This window comes from Aquila chrysaetos, chromosome 4, assembly GCF_900496995.4.
Source record: "Aquila chrysaetos chrysaetos chromosome 4, bAquChr1.4, whole genome shotgun sequence".
NCBI classification, from domain to species: Eukaryota; Metazoa; Chordata; class Aves; order Accipitriformes; family Accipitridae; genus Aquila; species Aquila chrysaetos.
In genome coordinates, this window is record NC_044007.1 from 26121560 (window position 1) to 26138079 (window position 16520).

General features: G+C 42.6%; 1 protein-coding gene across 7 annotated transcripts in view; it reads right to left on the reverse strand.

Moving 5' to 3' along the window:
- Nucleotides 1-14829, reverse strand: part of DPY19L4 (dpy-19 like 4) — a 37681-nt gene extending 22852 nt beyond the window's left edge. For 4 of the 7 annotated variants that reach the window (XR_003923028.2, XR_005932211.1, XM_041123042.1 and 1 more), the window contains exons 1-10: nucleotides 12688-14828; nucleotides 9114-9221; nucleotides 8013-8137; nucleotides 7280-7370; nucleotides 5394-5515; nucleotides 4401-4546; nucleotides 2436-2559; nucleotides 1734-1868; nucleotides 318-449; nucleotides 130-228 (exon numbers count right to left, since the gene is read on the reverse strand). Coding sequence is in view for 5 of the 7 variants with exons in the window: in XM_041123042.1 (XP_040978976.1) it covers nucleotides 130-228; nucleotides 318-449; nucleotides 1734-1868; nucleotides 2436-2559; nucleotides 4401-4546; nucleotides 5394-5515; nucleotides 7280-7370; nucleotides 8013-8137; nucleotides 9114-9221; nucleotides 12688-13621 (2016 nt within the window). In the remaining 2 variants the exon portion in view is untranslated. Of the gene's footprint in view, nucleotides 1-129; nucleotides 229-317; nucleotides 450-1733; nucleotides 1869-2435; nucleotides 2560-4400; nucleotides 4547-5393; nucleotides 5516-7279; nucleotides 7371-8012; nucleotides 8138-9113; nucleotides 9222-11348; nucleotides 11454-12096; nucleotides 12374-12687 lie in introns of those variants that run through there. The other 3 variants (XM_041123043.1, XM_041123044.1, XM_030011884.2) reach the window with 3 other exon arrangements.
- Nucleotides 14830-16520: the final 1691 nt, after the last annotated feature.

Sequence of the window (16520 nt, forward strand, 5' to 3'; positions counted from 1 at the left end):
TATGAATTAAGCGATGAACTCTCAGATCAGTAAGATTAAGCAACATTTAAAAAGATTTTTCCAAGATACGTCTGCAACTTTCCATTTACATTCTGACAAATAAAATCACTTTTTACAGAGGAATCTTACCTTTAGTAAGAAGTTTAGTGTCACTGTTATTGTAAGTACCAAATAGATGTACATTATTTTCAGCAATCTTGACATAAATGTACCTTTTTTCATATTCATCTGCAAAAATATTTTAAGAATGCCATATCATTTGGAGTTCAGTTTAAATAATAAAAACTACACACAGAGTTAGAGGAGAGTCTAGTTACCTGAAGACATTTAGAGAGCATTAAAGCTGCTACAAGACTCAGTAATGGTGACACTAGTAAGGCTGAATTTTCAAACTGCAAAAGGTACCCCAAGAAGAGAGAAAACAAGTAGATTTTGTATACTTCATGGACCTGTTGAAAAAACAAAATAAAACACAATAGAATAAAATTGCAGTTGATACATGTCTTGCTTTTTAGAGAATTAGATAGCTCACTCCATTCCTCTGTTAATCAGGGGATTAATGGATCTCTATCCTCCAACTCATGAATCTAGCAGGGTACCGTTTGGCTCTGGAAAGTATTTCACATCAAATGATCCTGGTCAGCCCCACTAATTAATGCACAATTACTTCACAAGAATTCTGTAAAAATGCCAAAAGTAGTAGTATTTTACGAAGCCTCCCCGTTCAGTAACGCCTCACTATGATGCAGCATGAAGAAGTAACCACAATGCAACCGTATGAACACACAATTTGTGTGAAAGAGCTGACTACTGTAAACAAGCGCTTTCCTTGCCCTCACAATAAGTTGGTCGTTTAACCTATCTCAGGAATACACAGACTGTTACTGATATTTTCAGTTATTTACTAATTGATAAGCAGATCTTTTAAACCCTGATACTTGATTTTTTAGACTTTTACCAAAACACTCATCTTCTCCCTTGTATTTTAAGGACCCTGCTTTGAACTAAAATAGATCAAACATTTCCCACTGCTGAGGAACAGAAAAAAAAGCCACTGAAAGAAGAAGTGATGAATTAGAATTGCACGCAGTTTGAAACGGAAGTTAGATCTAATAAAACTAGAAGGCACACAGGTACAAAGTAGCATATATACCATTGCAATAGGCAGAGTAAAAATGCCTTGCTGTTGCAACACTTCTAAGAACCATTTTGCAGAATAAATTCAAATACTTTCTTGTATTGAAAAATCAATTGGCCTTCAGCATCTCTCTAGCCTATTTACTGGCTAAATCAGTACAGGGTGGGCCACTCAGGGTGAATATGAGCCCTTTGACTGCACAGAGCCAACAAAGCAGTTTTTTGGTCAGCCCCACCCTACTGTGAATAGGGGAAAGAAAAGAAGAGGCAGCTAGGCCAAAAAGGATGCATGACTGAGTATCATTCATCCCTCTTTCAGCTCTCCAAGGATGTTTCAGGTCTCAGCAGCTTTGTCTAGCTTCTGACCCTTTTGTTAGGAAAGCTGTCCCAAACACAGTAGTCCAAAAGACAGTGAGTTTAAACTCATTTTATTCTTCTGATGGACATGACATGCACTTCAGCTGGACCCAGGCTGCAAGACACTCAAGTCATCACTCAGTCTGCACCCTTTGGAGCTCCTGAGCATTATTTACGGCAGGCACCTCTGAGGCTGTATTTAAGTCCCCAATTATCAGTAGGTTGAAGAGTTCTAATACCTTCTCTGTCTGGGCCAGGGCAAAGCTGTCTAGCAGAAAAAGAGAAACAGCCTGGACAAACAGGAGATAATGACTGTATTCCCACATCATCATGAAGGTATACGTTGAAGCACTCACCAGTAGGTAACAAAATTTCTAGAGGAAAAAAAGAAAACCAAAAAAAAAGCATTAATTTCATACTATGCATCTCTGTCACTACGTAACTGAGAGGTCATTAAAACAGAAACTATGGAAATTAATTATTATTTTAGGAAATAATCAAAATACTGACTTCAGACATATTTAACATTCTCAGATGGAAGAAATTACTGAAACATTCAAAAACATTTAAAACCAATCAGAAGAAACATCTTTGACAGTGAGACAGGGAAAGGAAGTTACCACCATCTTCTCCAAGCAACAGGAAGAGCAACAAAATAGTTTACATAGTGAGAAAAATTCTGCATCAGTTTATTTTAAAAAGACAGCACACAGCTCATTACCACACTGTTCTCTCTGAACCCTCATGGGGGCATAACAGGGCAGGGCACGAGTCGCTTAGCAAAAACTGCACATGCCTAGGTGATATCCAAGTGGCTGTTTTGAAAAGAACAAACAAAACATCTATTGTTTTCTGCCTAGTAGGGCAATAGTGAGAGAGGTAACTACTCTAGAGCACAGTTCTACCAGCAACTCTTTATTAAGAAATTAATTTTGCTTTACCTCAGCAGAACAATTTAGGGTTTTTTTTAAATAGCCTGTGAGAGCTGCTACTTGACATGCAAAATATGGCAAAGCCCAATTTTCCCTTGATGGTATGGAGTAATCAATTCTTGTTGTATCTGTCCTAGAATAAAGTACAGACAAACAAAATTATTAAAAGATTTATGGAACAAAAATATCAAGGAAAGCCTAAATGTCACTTCTAGTTATCAGTGTGGCCTTTCAAGCAAACTATTCCTGTGTTAGGTGTAAAGTAATACTGACACAATTTTGCTGCCGATACAGGTCACAAATTTAATATCAGCATGGAAGGTCCAATCTTTAGTTATTTATTCAGCAGGTCTCCTTATTAGGTGGCATTTACAGGACTGAAGCCAAAGACCATCTGCCTCCAGCCTTTTCTGGCCCACAACACTGTCCAAGCCGGACGCATCACGCACTGCACGCATCATGCACTGCTTCTGCCAACCTGCACTGTGACAATGGAGCCTTCTTTGGCCACGAGCAACGCTAAACGGTCTTATGTTATGTCCGTAGGCAGGGGATCGCTGCTGTAACAGCAGCTTTTCACATTACAATGAAAATCAGCTCACAGCTGAGAGAAAAGATTCCTTTCAGTTCTCACACAATATGTTTTAAATAAGTGATTTAAGCAGTCGAGCACAACATACTTAGAATCCAAAGTAGTGCTCCCTCATAGCAGCAGCACCAGCAGATACTCTGTCTACAGGGAAAACTCTGTCCAGCAAAACAAGAGATTAAAGACAGATGGGGAGCATGCAGGGTCTTCTCATGGAATGACTTGACAGTATCTGCACAATTAGAGCTGTAGAAGAAAGTTTTAAAAAGTGCTAAAGTGACTTAGAAGCACAAGTCACACTTTCAAATGTGATCAAAGGCATCAGTTTCAGAGGTACATAGTCTTCTTTGTGTCTACTATGCTTTTAAAAAGAAGTCTCAAGCTCCTTAATCATTTAGATATTTGAAAGCGTCACCTTTCACTTTTACCTCTGAAGCCTCTTACAGAGGCGTATTTGGAGCTTTTTTAACTACTAGACCTTTCAATTTGTTAACATTGTTTAATCTTTGCTGTTGAAAAAAATACAGCTTTATTCACCATTTTTCCTACTTTCTACTGTTTACACCAGCTTGATGAACAGTATTTTTAGCTACTAATCACGGATTTGGTCATGATGACTTCACACTCCTAAAAGACGCTTCCCAACAGTTCAACTTTAAAAGGTATATCTCTGACATTTTGCTCCTCCATAAGTCTTTTCTTTCAAGTGCTCTCAAGCTCACAGAAAGCCCCAGAGCTACTTGGTGACAAACCAGGAGCCTGAACACAAGTTATCATTGCCCAAATGAGGCTCTCTATTACTGCAGTGTTTCATAAAGGGAAGGGACATTTTCTTGCAAGTGAAATGTTTTAAAATAAAAAAAAACTTGAGATCAGTATCCTCTAAGAAGATTCCACTTTGCACAAAAACCCACTAAAAAATGCAGATTAAAAAAAAAAAAAAAAATCAAAGACTCTTTACAAGAAAAATCAAGGTCATTTCCTTCTAAGCAACAGAACAACCGTCACAACATTTAGAGCTGGCCACAGAGAACAATTCTGTTTTACAGCAGCTTTGGAAATTTGTTTTCATTCTTCACCAGCACAAACCCAAAACCTTCTGAGGAATGTTTTTGCAAAATGGAATTGCATGAGAACACTCCTGTATTCACACACATACATAAAGTCAGTTCATCTAGCAGTGTGGATGGTTTGGACAACAGGAGGCCTTTCCATTAATAAAAGCATCGTGAGAATGAGTGCATCTCTGGGAAATGTTTTGTATTCAGCATAACAGCTTGCTCTCAAAATGAGAACACAAAGTTTAATAGAAAGCATTTCAATCCGCTCTAATATTTTAAAATGCCTTATTGACAAACTAGATTGTAGAAAGATGTTTTTCTTACCTGTTAATAATGAACCATGCTACAGTCAGCATTCCTGCCAGCCAAGTCCCACTCATAACCCAACTGGTTACAAACAATGCAGTCACATAAATTCCCTGCAGTCCAAAAACTATACCAATGTAGAAATACACTGGTTCAATAACTTCCTGAAATTACAAATAAAAACGAAGAGACATAGCGGCAACTGAGCTGAAGCTGGAAATGTTTACTATTTACTATTTGCATACCGCTAACAGTATGCTAGGTGCTTTACAAACAGGTAAGAGACAGCCCCTATTCTAGAGAAGTATTGAGCATGCTTTTATTTTGGGCTCAGGGAGAAAAAAGCAGTGTGAATTAAAAGCACACTTCAGGACTCAGCTTACTAGTGCCATGATTTTTGTATTTGTTTTAGCATGAACATTGTTATGTGTCAGATTTAATAAATCTATACTGCAGTGAGATACAAAGTTCACAGGACTACTGGAAGAAGTTATGTAGGGGAGAAACTTGGAGAAGTAAAGATGTGGCAAAAATGGTTCAAAAATAAATAAATAATAAAAAAAGAAAGGTAAATGAGAGAGGACACAAGTATGCAGCGTAAGCAGAACAAAGCCTGAGCAGAGCAGAGAGAGACAAAAGGTTTATCTACAAAAATGTTTTTCTCTTTTATCTATATGGGAATGCGTAGAGACAGGTACCACTATAACAGACTTCTGTACTCCGAAGGAGCTAACTTTCCTGTTTTTAATGGATAGCACAGATACTCTCCAAATTTCTAAGCAGTTTGTAGAAGTAAAGAATAACAGACAGAAAAGTTTAGTGCATATAAACCCCCAAAATCCTATGCCAGAGACTGATCATAATTGAGGAGAACCTGGATCTGGTGAGAGGCGTAGCTCAACTCATTCAGCAAAAATTGCATGTGTTTATTGTATACAGCATAGAAAGTCTCATACACACACACATACACAACCATAATGAAAGCACAGAAAGTAGGAGAAATGCACATACTTCGCTACCAGATGCTTGATATAAAACACTGGCAATCAACTCTGGGTACAAAGTCATTTGCTGGACTGCATTTATCGTCTTCAGTGATACTGTCTTATTGTTGTGTGTCAACTCATAAACACCTGTAGACAAAAAAAAAAAGCATCATTCTTGGAATTACCATTGCTGTTCTTAAAAGAGGTGAAAGTGTACTCAAATGTAGGGGTAAACAGACTTGACTATTAAAGTTACTGAGTGATTCACCACTCCTAATTTTAAAGGAAGGAGAATTTTCTGTGCCAGATGCCACTCCACCGTATTAATTTAGTGACAAAGTTACTACCATTTTTTGATCTAGTCTTTAAATAGAAGGCCCAAAACTAACCAGCTGAAGCGCAGCCTTTTCAGTAACCTACTGATGCAGCCCTGGAACCAGCTACCTACAGATCACCTTCACAGGAGGTGAAGAAGTGATACAAATATCTAACAGTGACAAGCAGGATGTATTAAACCCATCTCCACAAAGAGGTCAGATATGATGGCCTCGTCACCCTTTTCAGCCCTGTGTTTCTGAGACTTCTGAGAATCACTCACTCAACACAATACGCCTTTGTATGGGATCAAGATGAAATTGAAGCTGGCATACTTGAAGGATACATGATTCTGAGATATTATAATTAAAGACTTGTCATTACTTAGGACAATAAAGGGAAGAGGAAAAATAATCCAAATTAGAGGAGAGCGGGGAAAAAAAAAAAAGGAACAAAACCCCCAACAACAATGCAACAACAGCCAAACAAGCTAACTGCTTCCATCTCTGAGCGTATCTTGGTGTGTGGTCTGCAGCTGGTTCTCTGCAGGCCAAACCATGTCTTGCAGGACTTATAACTGGGTTTGGCACAGCTATGATACACATCTGAGAACTCCGTGCCCCCATAATACCTAGCAGACACAGGAGTCTACCTGTTTGCACAGGCAGCATGCCTGAATGAGGCAGTCCATCTATTCAGAGCAAGGGTAATCTCCCCAGAGATAATGAGGAACTGACTGTACCGAAGACCCATTATATATTGCTGACGTGCTACACATCAGCTGGGAAACTGTTTAACCAATAAAACTATACCTACAAAGTTTGACTGGCTTCAGATGAGATTTCACAAGGGGGCTGAACTAATTCAACAGCTGACCACTGAGAGATAGGGCTGTTCACTCCCTCTTCTGGAGTTCTCGCCTTTTCCCCATGCTAGCCCAGCTGCTCTTCTGAACTCACTAAACGAGCATTAAATTGTTCCATCTTCTTTTCATCGCTTTAGTTTTCTGCTGGTTTAGGGACCTAGGGTGAGTGAGCTCTAGAGCCAGTGCAGGATAAAGATCAGGGGTGCAAAGGAAGGAGAGACCATGACCACCCAGTTTGTTCTCCTTCCTTTTGATTTCTGTCCCCATCACTCAGTGCTCATCAACATCTATTCATCATAGCTGACAGGAGTAGAAACCTCTGGCAAGGACAGGATGGAGCTCTTGACAGAAACTGTTCCATCTTCTCACAGAGGATGGAAAACAGTTATTTCCATCCCCCACTCCCAGATTAAACATAAATTATGCTGACATGGCAGAAAATCCACTATGTAGCATAGGCAAACCCAATGATAACTTCCATACGGGGCAGTATGAGAGTAATATTAATCCCACTGCAGAGTAGTAATTAAAGGCGATCTGCTGGAATACAGGATAGTTAAATGTTGTTTTTTTAAAAGGCACTGAAAAGTTAGGACAGTTTGCAGTTTTTAATCTGACTGATATACCTATATAAGAGTATAAAATCAGTCTCCCCAGTCTGCAGGAGGTTTTTTACTATCTCCAAACAGAACAGGACTTTTCAAGGTTAATAAAACAAACAGGGTTTGTACCTCTTTCAAAGGAAGGAGCCTTTAGCAGTTCTTTATAGAATGAGTAATAAATGGCGCTGTCACCCTGAAATGTAATTTCTCGTTCAAGTTCCTAGGAAAAAAAAAAAAAAATTCACCTCCTGCAATCTCTTCCTATAGAAGACTATATATTTTCAGATAGACTGGTTTTGTAATACAGCACATGGTTATGACTCTGCTGTACATCTTCAAAGTATTCCACAAAACATTAATCTTCACAGCACCTCTGTCAGGTATATAAAGGTCTCTATAACTTAGCAAACATGCTTGGAATCAGAGCAACTCAAATCCACATCGTAAGTCAGCACAAGATCCACAGGATCCTTTCATATTCACAAACCTGAATTTCACTCAACTTTCCATACTTCACTAAATAATACAGTTCTTAAAAAAAAAAAAAACAAAAACATACATTCCTGTTGTTTAGCTTATGCAATCCCAGTATGCTTCAGTTTTTTCTCAAAATTTTAGAAAGGTATTTCAATTATAAAGGGTGGCATGGAAAAACAACAAAAGCATGACAAGACAAGACTACTATTAGTAGGAGCAACACTTTCAAAAAAAAAAAAAAGAAAGAAGAAAGAAAACAAAAAAAAGAGGCCTGAGCAGGAAGACACGGGATTCTATAAGCAAGTAGTTCCAACCTGACATGGATCAGCTTCGATTTCAAGGATACAATTTGGCTTTTGTTTCAGTAGTTTAACTTTTTCTTTACCTGCCTGCTGGAAAACCAGAATTTCCGTTCATGATATGTTGAGAGGTACACAGCGTACATCATTCCGCTAGTGACTGCCGCAAGACAGCCAAAGAAAAGTTTCGCAAAACGCTGAATTAACATATCTGAAAAGGGACAGCGAAAAAGCTAAAATAGTCTAGAGGATTTAGAAACAAACAGTATGCCCTACATATGACTCATTTCTGAACAGCAAGTAAACTTACTAGCATTAGAATTATCACACCATCAGCAGCACAGATACATTGAGAACTCATTTGTTATTCCTGTCCTGCAGAATTTTCTTTCCCAGTTGTTACCATTGCTTCATACGACTCTCAGAAAAAATACACACTACACTGCAGATTTCTCTCCATTCTAGTAAGTTTCATTTTCAAATTAATTCCAAGAAGGAAAAGTATCTTCCAAGTAAACAGAGCAAACTCTAGGTTTTACCCAGAACACCGCAAACTTCTTAGAGGCATTAACAGAAAGAGGTGGCAATACAACATCTAACATCAATACCAACACATTCTATTCTCCATTCTGTTTTTAAATATGAGAGGAAGGAACTAATCTGAATTTTACCAAACTCATTCAATGGGTGGCTACTTCACCTGTAGCTCCTTCAAGTTAGTACGCACTTCTAACATAAAAGTTTTTGGTAGCTTGTGAGCGCTTGCCTAAAATTACACCTGGGTTTAGTTCTGTTTCTTGAAAAGCTGTAAGGACTTTTTGTCTGTTCGTGTTTCAGTACCATTACTTCACGCCTTTCAGCTCCCCAACCAAAAGATCATTCCAGGCGCAATTAAAATATTTATTTGTACTCAAATAGTAACAACAGTAAGATTCTTAACCCATCTGCCTCTCCCCCCCTCCCTCACCCCCAACCTGAAACAATCCAGAACTACCGTTTCACTCTGCAATACATAAAATGTCATTATTAAAGAATTCTAAAGTGCATGCCTGTTTTTTCTTGAAACATTCAAAAACCTAATTCAAAATAAGTCTGTTATAAATTACTGTGCTACAAATATCTTCCCATAAAATGTTAAAGAATAATGAAAAATAAATCAGAAGTTGGCTAAAAATTCTGTAGCTTACACTTTGGCGATCTTCCCAGCTTTGCGTTTTCTTTGTTTCTCTCCTCTGAAGCCATTTTGTCAGATTCTGTACAGTTTTGCTTCTTTCTCTGTCGCAGGTCTGCTGCCCCTGAAGACATTTTTTTTTAAGTTATTGCAACACAATACCTAAAATCACACTCTGAGAAATGCACACAGCAGCAAGTAACAGCCAGTAATTGCTACTGATTTAATCCCAGAGCAGATATATTTGACAAAAAGACTCAATTAAAGTATGTCATACGCCTAACTAAAATAATAATGTAACAATAGAGAAATCAATTTGTATGTTATTCCTTAGAAAATCCAATAGTTTTCTCCTGAGACCATACTCTGGGATTACCCAGAACCCAAACTGGAAGCTAACTGGTTTATTCCATGGTGAATGTATTACACAAATGAAGGAAAGCAGTAGTTTAGATAAGTTGATAGAGACACTGGGAGAAATTGGTGCCAATTCCATTGTACTCTCATCCTGGTTTCATGCTGCTATAGTACAGTAGTGTTCTAAGCACATTATACTGTAATACAAAAACTGGGCTTGTCCATTACTTTTAAATTGAGCTGCCTGTTATTCATATGGTGAAAGCTTTTATAAAGCAAATATATGATACTATAAAGTAAATATATTACCACTTTTTTCCAGATCTACTGGAACTAAGCAGATTTATAAATTTTTAGTCTAACATATAATTAAAAAGCCCAGTCTGCTAGGCCATGTAGATCACATCACAAGACTGAGGGCTTCTTTGGCTTCTGTTAAGTTTTCTGTAAACAACAGCAGTTTGAAGCCCTGGCCCATTTATTTTACAGTCTGAAAGGCAACAAGGCTAATTCACAGAGTGTAAGTCTCCATACAGAAGGACTCATTGCAAAAAGTCTGTTATAATTACTATATTAAAGATGACATCCCACAACATCTATGTCATTTTAGAATTGCGATGAAAAGGTTTAACTGTAGCTCACGCTCCAGATTTTTTAGCTCTCCAGTTTGACCTACTGTCCAACATTGCTTGAGATTTTGCAGCCACTGATTTCCTCTGGACATAAAACAGCTCTTTCATAAAGCCATTCAACTTTAAACTTGAGGTGTCAATCTTCACATCCCACAACAAGGCTTTTAATTACTCTGGTTGCATATTACTTCAAGTCTAAACCAGTCTACTTTTAACTCCCAACTTTTAAATCTAGAAGTTAGAAACTAGAGATAGCAATATAAATAAACTGTTAAAGTGGTGTCTGCCTGTATCAGGACGTGTGTATTTGTGTTTTAACAGGATTTTCAAAGCAATTTATAAATTATTCTGAGCAAACCAAGACTTCAATGATAACATTTTTCATGGAATGAACAGAAAATGCCTACCTTCTTAAATAAGACAAGAATTGGAAAGATATTAAACAAAACAAGGTTTAGGGTGTTCAGTATCACATTTATCATTGTGTCAATCCAAAATGAAATATACACCAGTATCTCTTCACGTCGTGTATACGAGTTAATCAGCAATGCAAACACCGAGTGCACTGCAATTAAAAGTCACTTGTACCACACAAAATAAAATGGGGGAAAAAACCCCTAGATCACCAGAATGGGCAGATATGTGCTTGGAAAGACAACTGTATGCCCTTGTCATATGCAACAGCAGTGAGAACACTGGAGGAAAAGGCATTTCTTTCGCTCTTCTGGCAGATAAGTAAGCCATATTAGAAGTGTAACACACTTACGAAGTCTAGACTTAACAGCAGTAATAGAAAACTCCCAAAGAAAGAACAATTTAAAATTCTAATTCTGAAACAACTACATCTCAGTCAGCAAATGATCTTCACCTCAGTTTTGAAGACTGCTCAACAGATTCCCCCCCTCAAAGCAATAACAAAGAAGGATCCAAGTATGCTACTTCTGTTGCATTTGCAGCTGCCTCAAACAAGAAAAATGCTGTTTCCACTTCTATGAATCCTTTAAATGGGGTGAAATGAAAGTCAAACAAGGTGACAACTAAAAATAATCTAGGATTTTGAACTGATGACACAGCCTCCAGTACCTCTCTATCCAGCATGCGATTTTTCATGAGATTGCTTTCTAGCTCTCTGTAAGTGCCCAGTGCATTTTTTTTTCAACTCTTGTTCAGACAACATACATTCCACTTTTTTGTGTGTGTATCTATTGCAGAAAAGCATAACTCATTGCTCCTGTGTGCCACTATATTAATCCATTTTTCACCTGCAAATTGAGCACTGCCTGCAATTCTTGTCCTCTCATCTAAAGAAGGATAAGATAGAGCTGGGAAACATTTAGAGAAGGGCCACAAGGATGATCAAAGGTGTGCAATGGCTCCCATACAAGGAACAAGGAAGCAAGTTGAGGATGCCTCACTCTGGAAAAGAAAATGACCAACAGAAACATGCCGGAGGTCTACAAGGTAGTGAAGTGCACAAGCAGGCTGAATAGAGAGCAGCGATTCGCCTTCTTTTCTAATACTGGAACAAGAAGTTATCAAACAAACCCAGTGAGTCAGGCTAGAAGGAACCAGTTCATCGCACATCGCCTTCATGTAGACCACTCCTACCCAAAGAATGTTCTGTAAACGAAGAGTTTACACAGATTCAAGAGAAGATGGACGCATTTGTGGAGGACAAACAACCAAAGACTACCAAATACACAGAAACCATGTCCAGCTCAGAAAGTACCCCAGCTGAGAACAGCTGGGAGGCTGCAATATGCCATGGGACAGTATCGCACATGCTTGTTTTGCTCTTGCATTTCCCTGGGTGCCTACTTACAGTCGTGTTTCTGCCAATTTCCCCAAGAAAACTAAATGCTAACTCCTAGGGCCCACAAAGGGGATTAGCACAAAAGAGACCTACAGAAAAATAATTGTATGGGGGGCTAAAAGGGAAACGAGGGATGAGACAGACTGAAACATACAGTCGGGGAAACGGAAGGGATGCCAAAGAAAAAGCACGCTCACAGAGGCACCCACAAAGCTGACGGATGCTGCCCGGCGGGCTCTGCACGGAGGCAATGCCGGGCGAGGGAAGAGAAACAGACCCCAAGTTTCTGGGCTCCCATCCACCCAGCTTCCTCCCGCTTGGTGCTGCAAACGACGGGCTGCCCTGGGCAGGGAAGAGGAGGCCTCGTCAGCGGGGGCCGCCGAGGAGGGATCGGGCCGGCCTGAGCCGGCACTGCCACCAGCCGCTGCGGCGGTGGGACCAGCGCTGCCGGGGAAGGCCGACTCCGCGTCCCGCAGGCAGGCGCTTTACCTTCGTACCGGCGCTGCTATCCCGGCACGTACCTGACACAAAACCGCGAGCCCCAGCCAAAGCCACACTGCCGACCTGCGCCAGGGGAACCGGCCCCAGCCCCTGGCCCCAGCCCGGCCCGGCAGGGCAGGCGCCGGCCGCGGCAACACCGACCTCCGTCCCTCCCTGCCCCCCAGCTCCGCGGCCTGAGGCGGCGGCGGCCCCGCCGAGGCGCCCGTTGGGCGCGCGCCCCCTCACACGGTACCGGCGGCGGAGGGGTATAAGGGTGACACACGCGCCGCCGCCGCCACCCCCCTCACCTTCCTCCATCGCCGGCCTGCGGCCCCCGCCCGCCGCCGGGGCCCCCCGCCGCTCTCTCCGGGGCGACGCCGCCCCGCCCGCGCTCCTGCCGCCGCCGCCGCCGCCTGCCTCTCGTCGGCCCCGGGGGCGGGAGCGCTCTCGCATAACACGGCGAGCGGAGCGCAGCGGCCCCTCACTTCCTGCCGCCCCGCTGTTGGTCCCGCCGTCGCGCGTCTTCTCCGGCGGAACTGTGGTAGCAGAGCGGGGGGGGGGCGGCCGGAGCGCAGCGGCGGCGTACCGAGGCGTACCGAGGCGCGGGCGGCCAGCTGGCCCGCGCTTCCGGCGGCGGGGAGCCGGGGCGGGGGGGCTCCCCCTGCAGCCGGCCCCGGCCCCGGTCCCGGCCCGCTCCGGAGGCGCGAAGCTCCGACCTCCTGTTAGCCCGCCCCGACCCGCCGCCTTCAAAAGCGCCTTCCCACGGGCAGCGAAGTGCTGGTCCCTGCCGCCCCCGCCTGCCAGCCCGGCTGCAGAGGGACCGTGCCCCTTCAGAGGGGCCCACCCAGGCCGCGGAGCATCTCCTGGGGGTGCCTTTCGCTCGGAACCCCACCTGCCCTCTGCGGAGAGCCTCCCTCCGTGGAAGGGGGGGTCTCCCCCCCTGCACAGCATTATCGGGAGAGTCCAGGCTCGATGGTCGTGCACAAAACCCTGGGCCAGCTGCGAGGGCCTGGTGAGAGAAGTGGTTGGTTGGGTCTTGACGCACACCTGCCTTGGGCTCCTTTTTGCATCGTGAGGAACTACCGGAGCACGGTGCCAGCACCCCGCTGTCGCAGGGGCTGTACAAGTGCAGGACAAAAGGATGCCCCCACCCCTGATGAAGTTACAGCCCATTTTCCCAAAAGCAGACTGTGTTTGGGTAAAGGGAGGCCAGTGAAAGGGCGTAAGGAAGAGATGAAGCATCCTTATGCAGTGGAATAGGTGGGCGTTTCAGCATACCGGCCACCTAATGATTATCGTGGTTATTGTCAGCACCCTGGCAAAAGAAGGATTTGGAGGGATGGGGTAATTTCATGAATGTGAGCTGGGTGTGCCTTCAGGGCATAAAGGATAGCATGGAAAAGTGTTTTCTGTAACTTAACAAAAGACCTGGGGAAGCCAGTATGTTCACTGATGGATGTGGTTAGAGTTAGTAGCTAAGTTAGGAGGACAGGACTGGTGATGAAGGATCTTTAGAGTGAAGTTACCTACTTTATGCTTGAAATGACAACAGATGGGGGCTCAATGAAGAGACACCAAGAATGGGGTGGCATGGCTACAACACCACCCATTGTTGTAAACAACATCATGTTGTTGTAACATTGCTGTAAACAAACACATTTTTTATTGCAGGAGGCCTTATGGGCTCCCACACTCAAGACCTTGTCATTTTGGGGAGTCTGTGAAGCACAGTGTTTGGTTGCACCAATCCACAAGTAGTGATGCTGCGAGAGGGAACATGTATCACCCTGAAGCTGTAGCCGCTTGGATTTTTGGTGGTGAAAGTCCTGAGTTCTCGCCATGACAGTAGGCTGAGCTGATTATATACACAGAGCCAGGTTCATTGCAATATGACAATCCCCTGATTTCACAGCTATGGCAACATAAGCTACTCCTATGCTGCACGTGGGATGCCAGGCCAGGGAAAAGGCTGGCGCCTTCCCTGGCCACTGCCTGGGGGCACACCTCAGGAGGTCCCACTAAGAAGGAGTCTTGCTGATACTGATTGCATTTGCCGCTGCAGACACCTGAATGCTTCATTCTTGGGTTGGGATTGTCAACGACAGAAGTTCTCACCCTGCCATGCCCCAAAATCCACTTGCAGATCTCTGTGGTGGGCTGAGGGCTCAGGGCTGAGTGGGCTTCTTGGACCACAGAGGGAATTTGTGGTTTAGTGGTTGGCCACAGCCCTGAGGAAGGCTGGGGAGGACCTCTAAGCTTTGCCCAAACCTGCTGTGCAGAGATAAGATCGAGACTGCTGGTGCAGGACCCAGCCCAGGGGGAAGGGTGCTCCCAAGCAGCATGTTTTCCAAGGAGCACCGTGTTGTCTCCTTCCCAGTGTCTTGCTAGAGCTCCTGGGGATGGACTGAGCACAGGCACAGGCTTGAGTTGGCAGGCAGCCATTCAACAGACCACAGCTGTACTACAGGCTAGCCTTCCGTGTGGGATTTACCTCCACTCATCATCAGATGGTCAGGGTGAGTTCTTTAATAGGTTGTGTATAAGGCCCCATGCATTAAAAGTATGCTGAGAAGCTCCAGAGTCTGTAAGACTGTGGTCTTAGCAGAGATACTCTAGCAAAGCTGGAGAGTTGAGGCAAGATCTGATGCTTAGCTAAATCAGCTTAGATTTTACTCTGTCTTAGGTCAGACCTGTAATGTTGAAGGTTTGGGATCTCTAATGATCTGGGGCATGTGTGTGGAGATGCACCAAGGTTCACTACCAGGGCGCAGACATCGTTCCCTGCGTAAGTACTCTGGACTAAATTCTGCCACCCTTTGAGGGAGTCTTGCCCTGTACATGAACTGCCAGGTTAGGATCATCATCTCTGGGAGCAGGATGGTATTGACCAAATATTGAAAGGTTGCTGAAGGCACCCAGCTATTCGCTAACTAATAGTTTAGAAATAACCAGAGTGAAATAACAGAGGTGGCCAGGATCTGTGCTGTCTGCATGTCATCATGTGTGTGTGTGCAGAGGGAGTTCTCCAGGCACGGTCTGCCAAGGGCTGCGCTGCCTGGGCTCAATTTTGGGTCAGGAGGCTGCGACCCCGGCAGCTCTTCAGCTGACCCTGTCCCGCTGCAGGAATACATCACTGAGCAGAGCAGCTGGGCTTATTTAAACCTCTCAGAAGTAAACCGTTGGAGGATCTATCAAAGAGGTCTGTGGGAATCGCCCCTTGGGGACTGCACATCTTCTAGCATGTCTTCTGGTGTGCAGTCAGGCCAATGGCCGATCAACTGCTGGAAAACTGATTTGGTTACTTGTCTAGCAGCTGCAAGGAAAAACTAAACCGATTTGTGTGTCCTACAAATTGTGAGTGTAAAATAAGATTTATAAGTTTCCTGGATTTTTTAATAAAATCTAAAATACTTCTGCAATTGTTGATTTATTGGATAGTTAAAAGAGTTGCTTATGTTTTTAATGATCCATAAATTATCCATCGCATTTTTAATGTAATTCGTTTTGATCTGGTTTATTTTTTTCATAACTTGATTCGGTTGTAAGTTAATGGAATAAGCACAAATAATCACTGCAATCAAAACAACAATAATCATTTTAAATATTTGTACTCAGACCATCAATACATGGACAGGAATAAAACAAATGACTACTCGGTTATGCTCTAAATTTTGTTTTTCTTAAGCCTTCTTTGTACCTGCTGTTTCATACTGTACCTTGTTACATTTCTTGTGCTACACCATTTTTCTACTGATGCTTCAGCATGTGGATCATCCCACACCTTGAATTCAGTAGAACTATAAATGCACATCAAGTTATTTACATGCACAACTGTACAGATAGCAGAGAAGTGAAAAATCCAGCCTGCTCACTTGGTTTTCATTTTTTTCCAAGGCCTTCTATGGAAAAATTGCGCAGTTGAAGGTGGGAGAACCAAAAATCATCTTTCATGCAAGTTTCTTTCTCACAGAATGAATATGCTGAAATAATTTTTAGAGTAATGTTGAAAATGTTATTACTGCTGTGCTTCAATCTTCCAAAATGCTTTCTGTAACTAATATATGAAAGTTATTTCATTTGACAGCTTATTATTTGCCCTAAACATTGTGCTGTGATACATTACAATGAATAAATATGGGGA